Below are 12,701 nucleotides of genomic sequence, written 5' to 3'. Positions count from 1 at the left end.
GACGTCAGCTTCCTAGCAACAAGCTGGGTTTGTGCATTTCAGAAAGGAGAGGAAGACTCATGAAATTAATTGGAGGCTGAAGTTAATGAGAAGCAATTACCCTCCACAGTACGAATTAAAATGGTGCGCTGCTTTTTACACGAAAAATGAGAAAAGGTCGGTTGTGCAGAGGATTTATATTGGACCCTGACACCCCCGATAAAATGAGGGAGTGGTTGTACAGTACAGTAGGACCTCAGAGACACAAACACCAAACTTAAGCACTAACCAGTCAACCGCACACCTCATTTGGCCAGAAGCACGCAATCAGGCAGCAGTAGTGACAAAAAAGCGAACATCAATTAAACAAAGTGGCAAGCAGTGGGAAGTGTAAATGTGTACCACTTTCAATTGACACAAAAAACTTAAGATATTACAAATACTCAACAACGGAATTAGCCTCAGCAACATACCCTTGGAATATGGTATAGGGACTGTCACCGGCATTAGGAAAAACCAGGAGAAAAATAAAACAATTTACAAAAGAGACCAAAAACAACACAGCAGTAAAAAGCAGGTGTACTGTATGCAAAGCTGCTGCTGCTGATGATTTTGATAAGGCAATGCATATGTGGTTTACACAAGAGAGATCAAAAGGCACTCCTATAAGCGGTGTGATGCTTAAGGAAAAGGCAAAGTCACTCTACCGAGAGACGTATCCAGACAAAAAAGTGAGGAACATTTTAAAGCACAGGGTTGCTCTGTAAGTTCAAAAATCGGCATGGAAAAGGTCAGTTGGGGATGCAAGGAGAGTCTCTGTCAGCTGACTTGAATGCCTCTAGTGAATTTAAAAACACTTTCAAATCATTTATTGAAAGCACAAGCTTACCCAAGACCAAGTGTTTAACTGCGACGAGACGGGCCTGTACTTGCGCCTGCTTCCAACTAAGACTCTGGCAGATAGTTGAGAAAAAAAGGACAAAAATTTCAAATCCAGCAAAGATCAGGTCACGCTGATGGCTCCTGCTAATGCAAGGGGGGATTTCCGTCTCCCGTTGATGTTCATTCACAAAAGTAAAAACCCTTGGTGCTTTGAAAGCGTCACTGTGTCAGCTCTACCTGCCCATTACTACAGCCAGAGCAGTGCTTGGATGAATAAAGACATTTTTTAAACACTTTGTTCCACTTGTGAAAGACTACCTAACGACAAAATCTTTACCTATCCGAGCTGTACCACTGATGGACAATGCTCCATCTCACCCTGACATTGAAAAGCTAGTGACGGAAGATGGAAGCATTCCGGGTTTGCTTTTGCCACCAAACGTCACAAGCCTCATCCAGCCGATGGACTAAGGCGTTCTGGAAAACATGAAACGTCAACACAAGAGAAACCTCTTACACCAGTTATTACTGGAATCAATGCAGTTTGAATCTTACACCGATTTTTGTAAACAGCTGACCATCAAAGATGCTGTCTACATGCGTGTCGAGTCCTGGAGTGAAATTGACAGTGAGTCTCTGAGGCACTTGTGGAATTCACTTTCGCCGTGTACTAATGACACTGAACTGGATCATTTGGAAAACAGTATTCAGACGGAAACAAAATCAGCTAAATTTTTCTAAAGAGTGACAGCTTTTGGACATCACCATGGAGGAACAGAAGGAATGGCTAAACACGGAAAAACATGAGAACGGACCCCCAATTCTAAGCAACCACGCGGTCATTGAATTGGTGCGAGAAATGGCACAGCCAGACAGTGACTCGGAGCAGGGGGAGAACACCAAGAAGATCCCACACACGCAAGCATAAGAGTGCTTTGCTACCTATCCAAAATGACAGCCTGAAGCTACACCTATGAACCTAATGATGCTTCAAAAGCTTGGCAGCAAAAACATGTGTTAGCAACCCAAAGCGGAGTACCATTAAACACTTTTTCAAGTTTGCATAGTTTATCCTGGAGGAGGCTACTTATACAGGAAATATTTTTTAATGTCAATTATAAAAGACTAATAGACTAGTCTGCAACATTTTTCTTTTGTAAGGACATCTTAAAAAAATATATTTTCATTTTTCTTCACACTACTATTTGGACATTTAAATCGGTGGGCTTCTGTGTTGACTAAAAATTTTAAAAAGTGGTCAAAATTTTAAATAATAATTAAAACAATATACACACCTTACTTAAACAGTTGAAACAACACATGGGAACATGTAACACAATAAAATAAAAAGGTCCTTATTACCCATTAATCTGTTATCCTGAATTGTGATATAATAAGCATATGGCGTCAATCTGTGAACCAATTTCCCATATGTTTTATGATGCTGGCACCAGAACTTCTGTCAAATTTTGTCACAAAGTGTTAGTCTTTTGAGAGACAAAGAATAGAAACATTGTTTTAAAAACCTGATACCATAAGATAAGACGTGGACCTTACCTGTCAGTATGTAAAACGGTGTGAAAGTTGACCTTCATAGGACAGATTCTTAACAAGTTCAGACGTGTCTATCTTATCAAATTGCAAATGCATCAAATGTCATGTACAATCAGCCAATGTATAAACAATTTCTGAAAGAAATTTCCAGACATAAAAGTAGCACAGCCTGCTGCACTGCACAGATATGTTTTTATGGTACATTTAATCTGTGCCTAGTAGCATTGGCCACAAGCCTATGGAAAAGTGTTTTATTGCACTCAGATAGCAAAAAAGCGAAAAAGCGAGCCAGACTGCAGATATGTCTAAGAGATGTACAAGTCCATGTATCAGAAATTTGTTTTTTTTTTCCTTCTTTTTAGAAATATTTCATTTTTTATTTATATATCATTGAAATTAGTATGTAAACAAATAATGAGGTGGCTACAAATCCACTTTTGTTTCCACTGTTTCGTGGTTGTTTTTTTCACAACAGCAGTGAAACGGTAAACACAAGGCATCCAGCGCCATATTTTTGGGGGGAAAATAATGAAACATTTCTGAAACAACTGAATGCATCACATACATAGAAAGCTGAGTTTCACCTCAGAAACGTTCTGCTGTCTTATTAAATAATTCCTCTTTTAATGAATGCTTGCTTAACATATTTGTCTCAGTTACTCCTAAGAAATCCTCTCCACTGGAACTCACAAAATGCTCTCCTCTGGAGGCAATGGTATGACATTTGCATATTTCATATGTGGAGTTAAAACCTTCTTTCACTATTCAAGACATTATGACCTTCATTTCTAGACAGTATGATTGATCTTTTCTTGGACTATATGGCAATTACACACACACACACACACACACACACACAAGACAAAGCATTAACACCCCATACTATAATTTAATCATAAAATGGGTATTAAGTAACTGTTTAACTGACACAAATGACAAAGCTGCAGCCTCCCTGTTTTATTATGAATTTATATAGGATTGTGGCTACTTTCTCACTCAAATTCCACTGAAAGGAGCACATTTCCCTTTCAGAAAAATAAAACTTGTTTCATTTGAGTATATTTAAGAGGTACTGTAGATCTACCAACAATTTCATGGCAGGAAATTTTATTTAATAAATTATACACAGCAGTGCTGGGTCCCCTTAAACGTAGTCTACTATGGGTCCCACCACCAAAAAACTACTGTGCATGAGACAAACTGTAAGAAATACCAACAACCGTTTACATTAAAAAAAAAAAAATGGCATCACTCTAGAAAAAAGGAAAGGAAATAAGACACTACATTACAACAAATTCATTGAATATCCATATACCACTGCTAATTACTGGACCTATGTATAAAGTGTTTTAAATGCAACACATAAAACAGTCTGAAATACTGTAGTGGCTTAGATTTTGCGTTCACAACAAAAGAACACATGGAGACGTTGATAATGACTTAAGTACATATTGACTGTTTAACGTTATAGATACAAGGACAAACAGTACAATGTTTAGTGCTTATTATATTTACTATCCCTCACATATATTTGAATAATAAATATTAATAGATAAAAGCTTATTTTAATTAAAGTTGTGAATTGTACATATATAGAGACAAAATATAAAATACAAATATAAAAAGAGACCTTGTTCATACAATAATATGGTCTCTGTTAAGCATGTATCCTGAACTGGAGATAATGGCAAAGGAAGAAAATTTAAAAAAAAAATTTTAAAATAACATTAAGATTTAGCTACAGGTCACAGCACTGTAAATCGGTTGCAGAACATGCGATGGTGTTACAAAAAGCAGATCAAATACATATATTACTGCATACTAATAGGAGGAGCAGTGTTCTCCACTGAAGCTGAAACACTAATATGCTGCTATCCAGTTTTTCAAAATGTAACATTAAATCATATGGTGTAGGCTATTCAATCATTTTTACCCTTCACAGCAAAAAATTGCACTACATTTTTTTTTGTCTGTTTCCAGAAATTTGGAAGGACAGATTAATAATGCAAACCCTGAATTTATCACATCATCATCATTTTAAATAACTTCCATCCAAACTGGAATTGAACCCAGCTCCCCAGGGGTAAAATTCTGGTGCACTAAGCCAGTCTTAACACCTCAATCTCTACAAATACTATTTGTATCTGGAATACTGACAGCTTAACAAAGGTTGTTTTTCCTTAAATCCAATGTATTTTTTTCTTCATTTGACTATTTGCTATTTAATAAAAGAACAGATGGAGTAATGGTTTGCAATCTGACAGTGGTCTATAGCAACAATGATATCACTCCAGCCTCTTAGCTGTCAGGCACTCCTGACACAAATATATCAATACTGGCTGTATAACTGTAATGTCCTATTTGTGCATTTGATCATTGATTGGGTTACAGCACTATAGTTTTCGCAGCTATTTTTCACAGACATTATCTCATCTTTGTCTTTGGATAGACTGAAGCATCAATCAAAATAAATGGCTTGCACAAAACCACAGAACAACATTTGCATTTAATATGATAAGCCCTGCTTAAGCACAGTCTTGCTTCTGTATGAAAAATACACATTGTTAGTCAATTTTAATACAGATTGTCTGATCCCTTTCATGCACATAATTATGCAGAACTCAGAAAAACAGCTTATATTTGAAAATGTCTTCTTTATTGTTCTGTAGTTTGATATTTTGTCTCATGTTTACAAACCAAAAACAAGGAGAAACAAGAGGAAGGAATAAGCCCCACTGTATAAAAAGTGTTTTCCTATTACAGACACTAATACGTAGTTGAGACAACTTGAATGTCATGTTTCAATTTATTATATTTCGTGTATGATTATTTTGACATTTAGATTATTTTTTTCACTATTATAAAAACAGAAAAACGACTTGCACTGCTATCAAATACAGTCGCAGACAAAAATATTGGCACTCTACACTTAATATAATTCAAGAAAACATGTTAAATACAAGCCTTTAGTGAACATTAGCCACTAATTAATATGACAAAGACCAACATAAGAGGGATGGGTCGGTATACCGGTTTTCCGGTTTACCGTGGTTTAGGTACATTACGGTATTAATACTTTTCCTTTTACTCTACAACACAATTATCGTAATTCCTTTATACAACGGCTAATGCAGCATTTTCCAACTGCAAACACGCTTCTTCTAAATCAAGTGATGGTACCTGCAGCCTTAGATCTTTTTGTGCACTGATACTGTATTTTGATAATGGTTTTGAAGGAAACTGTCAACGACACAGAATACACGTTTCAATTACTGTGTTCTGTTACCCACAGCTTGCTGCGCCGGCTGTTCAGGGGCTGCTGTCTTTCTGACGTCATATGCAGTTTAGAGAAACGCCTTCTCCAAACCTTGCAACACAACACATATTTTCAACATGCTATATTTACATTTGTCTGAATTAACAGTCAGTTTAATATAATTGATTAACATCAACTTCATTGTAAAAATTATACATAACGGATTTAGTACATTATGTTTGTTTACATAATCAACTTATTTATTCAATATAGCATTGACAAGGCTGTTCACGGATTCATTGTGTAATGATAAAATGTCGTTCACCTCCGCTAACAAGGTGGCAGCAGTAGTTTTAATCGTTATTTGCACTACAATGGCTACAGAATAGCAACAAAGAAATATGCAATCGTGCATAAGGAGTGGTAAGTGTCTGGTCTATTTATAATCTTGGTTTATTAGTAGATGACATAATGAGAGTGGGAGCTGTCCTTCCTCTCAAGCTAAAGTTATAAACTTTTATTAAATTAATGCAGTCAGCACTCAGATATACGACACTGAGATACACGTCAGTCGCGTTTTACCGTCCTTGCATTAAGAATAAAATCAATCCCCATTATGTATATGTGTGACAGAGATAGAATGATTCTTGGTGATAAATCTCCTTCCTGACCTGTTAGGGCTCTATGTAAAGGGAACAGAGTGCCCTGGACTGGATGGCCCGACAATTAATTCCCAGGGTTAGCTGGAAGTCGGCCAAGTAGAAAGGGGCGGAGATATGGTACACCAAGTCATCGACCCGGAAGGGAAGCGATGTGGCAGCTGCGGATTGGAGGAGTGGTTGCAATCACTAACCAAGGGGGCGTAATTGACAGTACATAAGGGGACTTAGTGAGGTGATCTGTTCCTTTGTTATGGTTAATGCTGAACTGCAAGGAGAACCGTATTGTAAATTGTGAGTGTTTTGTTTGTTTTGTCGTGTCTAAATATATACTTGTTTGTTGTTATTAGATGGTTAACACGATCCAGAGTTGTCGCTACAGGCCAGCACAAAACCCAGACAACACTGCATTTGTTTCACGATTAATTGTATCTGCACCACGAGTCCTACAGCACTCACTCTGGACTTGTGACCGTGTTTGTGTACTGTGTGTGTATTAAATACTGTGTTTATTGTTTCAGGACTGAACCCCGTGGTTTTACTGAGCAATATGCATCGTTGTGTATTGCCAGTTAACATTATTATTTACTGTTGTCAAGTGACTTTGGATTACAAATAAATCACCATTTCACCAGTAACATTGTTGTCATTCTCTTGAGCACTGCATCACCTCTACACCTGCGCACTGCAAACCATTTTGCCACAATATGTAATACATTTTCTGGATACAAATTTTTACATACTGCCTCAATATGTACCGGATTAAAAAGTATGTACTGTATTACAGTCCACGTGTCCACAGTTGTCTCTTTTGGTAAGAGATGCTTTCAGAATCATATTGTTCTGAATTAAAATACTTCTGTTGAAAATAGTACTGTACCAACAAAACCAATTACAGTACATCTAAATGGAAGTTTACTTATATTAAAACAGAACAGTCCTTTCAGCTGTGTATCTTTGACATTGTATCTTTTTTGTGTTCCCTGAAAAACGGACAAGGGTTGAAACGGGCCAAAATGAAATAATCAGATATGCATCACACTTGTTTAACCGTCACTGGTCAAAATTGTATAGGGTTGGATATGCGAGTGCTGACTGTAGTAATAAAAACTATACAGAACAATAATTTACTGGAACCATGCCATAAATTGATTTGTAATTGTATTTGTTTATTCTTCTCTGAAAATGTCTTTGCCTTTGCACATGCCCATCTGTCATTATAAACCTGCTGAAAGTCCTTGCTGATTGAGAATCAGGCTTAAATTTGGTTCAAGCATTTTCTGCATCCCCAGGCAGCTTCTAGATTGACACCTACCAGGAATTTTGTAAAAGGAAGAAGTGATATTGAACCCTAGGAAATCTATACTTGTTTTCAAATTAAAAGGTCAATTGCTCAATATGCAGTTTAAAAAAAAAAAACACCACCATATACGTGTGAATCTAATTTACATGAATGAAAAGCCATGGGACTGCAACTATTTCCCTAACAGTTAAACAGCAAAGTGCATTAAAACAGAAGGCACCAATTTTGTAGGCATACTAAGCCGTAACAATTATAAGAAAATAAGCCAATCATGTAACCACATAGTGACTTCCATGGTAACCCCTATCCACTAATCTTCATATCACTTAATTGTTATTTTACAAACACCAAAGACATACCTTCCACTACCAGGTCTGGATGATACAGAGTTCTCACAAGCCTTCTTTGAAAAGACTTCTTTTTCATTCTCACCAGCTTTAGCGGGTTCAGTCAGTAGGGGACTGCTGCCTCTAAACTGGCCTTTTGAAAACACATTCTTTTGAGCAGCTTGTGGAGGACTTGGTTTTGTAAGTGAGGGCACAGAGTTCAGTCTCTTCATATCTGCAAAAAAGTTAAGAGAGCTTAGCGAAATTAAGATGACTGCAGTTACCCTAGTTATTTCTGTGGAACATATCTGTACTGTAAAAAAATATTTTTTTAAATGCCCCTCCCAAAAATATATTTATTCAACATCAATATGTTCTATAGATGTGACTTCATATTCGATTTGTTTAATTTTCTATATAATCTAATAAGTAAAAATAGGTTTATTGACAAGTAATCAAATCCCTTAGGATCTATAACAGTGAGAAATTGCGTGATAACTGACAAAGAGAAAAATCTAATTATGGTTGTTAATCAGAGCAAGGCAGGTTTTTAAAAACTGATTATTAACCATAAAAGAAGAGAACAAAAGGGTGTGCTGTAGTTTGAAATGGTTCAAAGCTTGCTAAATCATTTAATTATATTGCAATAGTGTAAACTGAAAATCATATTTTGGAAGACGTTTCAAATGTATTTGTTTTAGAAAAATAGATGGTTAAGGATATTTAAATTATTGTTATGACAAGATCATGACTCTTGATGGGCAGCTTTGTCAGCAGTTGGCTGCTCACCACTTGAATATAAAGGTATAGATGAAACGTGTGAATAGTTAAGGCCTGGGGACAAATGCAGCCCTCAGATCACTTTGTGATTGGCCCCAGCTGACCCCCAATTCTTAACATTATTCTTTAAAAACATTGTAACTGTAAAATATCAAAATGGATTGCATGCAAAGAAATATCAACTGATTAGTTTATTGTAGTTAGGAAATTAAATGTATTATATGAATCTATAATGTACTGTAAGTTTTCATTAAATGTGCTTCTTTGGGACAGACCCTTGACTCAATAAGATACATTTAATATGTCTGGAACTTATCTTGTTATACAATTCCCAAAAGTGGCTTTGGCAGGGCAGAGGAAAAGCCCAGCACATAATTAGAGGGGGCAGGGCAAAGCTGTATGTTTGTGTGTTTGTGGCGGGTGTTCACAGGAGAGAACGAGAGCGAGCAGAGAAAATCAAAAACGAAACTGAAAGTAAAAAGTAAGCAATTGCTACTTGTGCTGGGCAGACGAGCATAGTACTTGTTTATTTTGCTTTTTTGTTTAAATATTTATTTTATTTTTGTTTTACAAAAACGGAGCGCGTCCGCTTTTCACCTGTAGTACCTGTGTTTGTATCTCTGTCAGCTATCTGGTCTGGGGACGTCATCACTGCTCGGCTACCCTGTCATGGTGACCCACTGAGAAATCTAATTCAGTATGTCTGCACTACAGTATAAAGTTTAACCTACCCCCCTCAACACTGTGCCACAAATGGAAGCAAGCAATATCACATTTGTTCTGTGTGATATTTCTTACTGATGTATTTCTTATGGTTGTACTTAGTTTTACTAGACTGATTTTGAGAACTCTTTGGAAGCCACATGGCTGCTTTAAACACTTACATTCTTCTGGTCGAATAACTGGTGGGAGACCTCCCTGGGAAGCTGCTTTAAATAAGCGTGCCCGAGCACTGCTCACTCTTTTGACTTCCATTGGGTCAATTGGAGGTTTAGGAAGAGGCGGTGAAGTGTCAACTTCATTATCAGGAGACGCAGGAAGTTTGGGAATCTGTAATAATAATAATAACACTACAGTAATCCGTCGCATATCTGACTGCGGCGGGACCAGCTTTTATTATGGAGCTCCCCTAAATCCATTGTTTAGAAAGTAATTGAGGCGGAGCTTGAAGTTGGTAAGCCCACAGGCAAACAGGACTTACTTACCTATCAACACACTGAACAGCGCACATGACACTACCAGAATGGAGCCTATACAACACAGTGTACAAAAACTATGGTAGGATCTACAATATACTAACTAATCTTCTATGTTCAATAATAAACTAAGATTGCTGAAAAGATTGATCATGGTGGATAAACCGTTAGGGCAGATATGCAATGGATTACTGTAATAATAATAAGGTATAATGTACACATAATAAGGCTGTAATTATACTGAGAGTTTCTGGTGACATAAATCATATCATTTTCTACACTACAGTGGCATGCAGTGCCATAAATTGTTGATTGTTATATATAATATATTATTCAACTAATATATATATAATACAACTATATATATATATATATATATATGATAGATATAGATATATATATATCTATATATATATGATCTATATATATTACATATACTCCCCATACTCAGGGGTATTGTACAAAAGGAAGGGGGAAAGGCGTTTAACAGTAACAGGCCTTGAATCGGGTACATCAAAACTGAGTGCATGAAGACTAAGAAAGAATATTTAATTAAATGAAATTAAGAAAAGTTTTAAAGACTTAAAATGTAAATCTAAAGACAAAAATGTTTATTTATAACCAAACTAATAAATTAACAGGAAAAAGTGTAGCTGTGAAAAACAATGCAGTGTTGCAAACCAGATGTTTCAGTCCTATATGTTTTGCAATGTAACTGCATCGAACCTTGACAGTCTTAATATTCACTGTTCAGATAATTGCCCCAATTTATTAGCTGTTTGCTCATCTTATTTCTGAAATTTTATGTCCAAAAATGTTTTGATACATTTTAAATATAAGGTCATAGAACTGGGTTCCCAAATACTATGTTGTCAGCAAAACAGGAGATACTAAAAAGAACATTTAAGTCACTGAAGTTTAGCCAAGACTCTAGTTTAACAAATCACAAATAATGAACACAATTAAATAGATATAATTTGTTAAAATCAGCAGCTACATACCACTACAGTTGCTCATTTCTGTTTTTATTCTGTATTATGATTTTACTAATTCCATATTCCATAGCTGAATTCCTACACGATCAAATTTGGTTTCCAATTGGTATGAGAAGGTTTGAGTCCTAACCTGAAAGCTGAAGGGGGTCTGTTCTCTGGCGTTCGAGAAGATGAAGGTCCAAAAAGTTTCCTATGGTCTTCTCTGGGTGTTAATGGTCTCTGGGTCTTAAGAGTCCTCAGAGACTTACGGGCCTCGCTAATGATCTCAGCACTTGTTTTTTGTTTTGGTGCTGAGCTCACATAGAAGGGCTTTGATATCTCTGCTTTCTCTTCCATTTTCTCCTCAAGGAGCAGCACACACGGTTGGTCACAGATGATTCTGAAAACACAAAGTTGTGGAAATTATTTCACAGTTAAAGAATAAAGCAAGTGAGCAATGACTGAATGGTGGCTCTCAATAAAGATGCCATCTAAAACTACTGAAAAACATCCCACCACTGAGATTTACTGAGAAATGTCCTTCTAGTTCTAATACACACTGGAAATTGGAGGACATTTCTGAGCTCATGTTGCCCATTTCGATTAATTATTAAATTATTTAAATTATTCAATTTACTCTTGATGGCTGTATTTCCAAAATTACCATTTTGTGAAATACATCAGTTTTGCTTTGGGGGTGCACAGTCATCACTCATGTAACAGGAGCATAAGTTTATAATGTTATATTCCTTACCTGCATTTTTCTTCCCTGATTAACTATGTAGTGTATTTCTATCCTCCAATATCCTAAAATGCTTTGTGATATGTTTGGCGAAATACTGGCAGCTGAAGGACTTGCTATCACTGTACACTTCGCAATGGGTATTCATTTTTATGTTTTAAAAGAATAGAACCTGTCAGGACATCTCTGTTAAACTAGTGCAGAAAATCACAAAAGCACAATGTTAAATGAGGTGACTATAAAAATGAAACGCGAGTTAAAAGTAGGATCAGGATGCACAATTCACGGAATTTGTCACCTCTGTTTGAAATGAAGAGGTGACCAGAATTAGGCGCAGACAAGATATGAAGGTAAAAACAAAGACTGTTTTGTAATTAACAGCTATTTTTTCTGAGTTTAATTATGAAACAGAATCAGCTCAATTTGGTAAAGGGGTGTCTGTCATCTGATTAAAAATAAAATCAGAAAACTTCAAGCCCTGCTTGTTTTATTTCTTTTTAGCAATACGCACCTCTATTAATATGAAGCATAACACATTATTTTAAAATAAAATGCAGTGCATGGTGGGGTACTAACGCATTTATTTCCACGTTCATTGCGCTGCTAGGAACTGTAACCAAACTATTCTAATAGAGTCTGGGAGCAATAAGATCAACTAAACATGAAATGGTACTTTAATGTGCACGCTTTGGGCTGGAATAATTAGAACGGTTTTTCGAGTATGGTTCTCGAGATCGGTTATGTAGTGTGGACAGGGCCTTAGAGTCAAAGATTGCATTCTGTTACTTTCAAGTAAATCTGCAGCCAGCAGGGCATGTACAGTACAGTAATGTGTGCTTTGTTTAAAAATAATAAATAATAAAAATAAAAACTAAGAAACAGCACTTGGGAGTCATGGCTTTTTAAAAAAAAAAAAAATTAACATTAAAGGGTACATAAGGACCTTTTTATTTTGTTGTACTAAATGTTCCCATGTGTTGCTACAACTGTTTACGTATGGTGTGTGTACACACTGCATCATGACCTGAGCGAAACTGGAGAGTCTTTGTA

General features: G+C 36.3%; 1 protein-coding gene across 2 annotated transcripts in view; it reads right to left on the bottom strand.

Annotated features, from left to right (window-relative positions):
• armc2 (armadillo repeat containing 2) overlaps positions 1 to 12,701 on the bottom strand; it is a 45,278-nt gene that overhangs the window by 22,130 nt on the left and 10,447 nt on the right. Inside the window, exons 2-5 of one of the 2 annotated variants that reach the window (XM_041251288.1) lie at positions 11,061 to 11,309; positions 10,395 to 10,469; positions 9,624 to 9,787; positions 7,993 to 8,194 (exon numbers count right to left, since the gene is read on the bottom strand). In XM_041251288.1, the coding sequence (XP_041107222.1) occupies positions 7,993 to 8,194; positions 9,624 to 9,787; positions 10,395 to 10,469; positions 11,061 to 11,266 (647 nt within the window). In that variant the 5' untranslated portion in view covers positions 11,267 to 11,309. Of the gene's footprint in view, positions 1 to 7,992; positions 8,195 to 9,623; positions 10,185 to 10,394; positions 10,470 to 11,060; positions 11,310 to 12,701 lie in introns of those variants that run through there. The other variant, XM_041251287.1, reaches the window with a different exon arrangement.

This window comes from Polyodon spathula, chromosome 5 (genome assembly GCF_017654505.1).
Source record: "Polyodon spathula isolate WHYD16114869_AA chromosome 5, ASM1765450v1, whole genome shotgun sequence".
NCBI lineage: Eukaryota > Metazoa > Chordata > Actinopteri > Acipenseriformes > Polyodontidae > Polyodon > Polyodon spathula.
The sequence above is the reverse complement of the archived record's forward strand: the minus strand, read 5'-3'. Positions and strand labels throughout refer to the sequence as shown.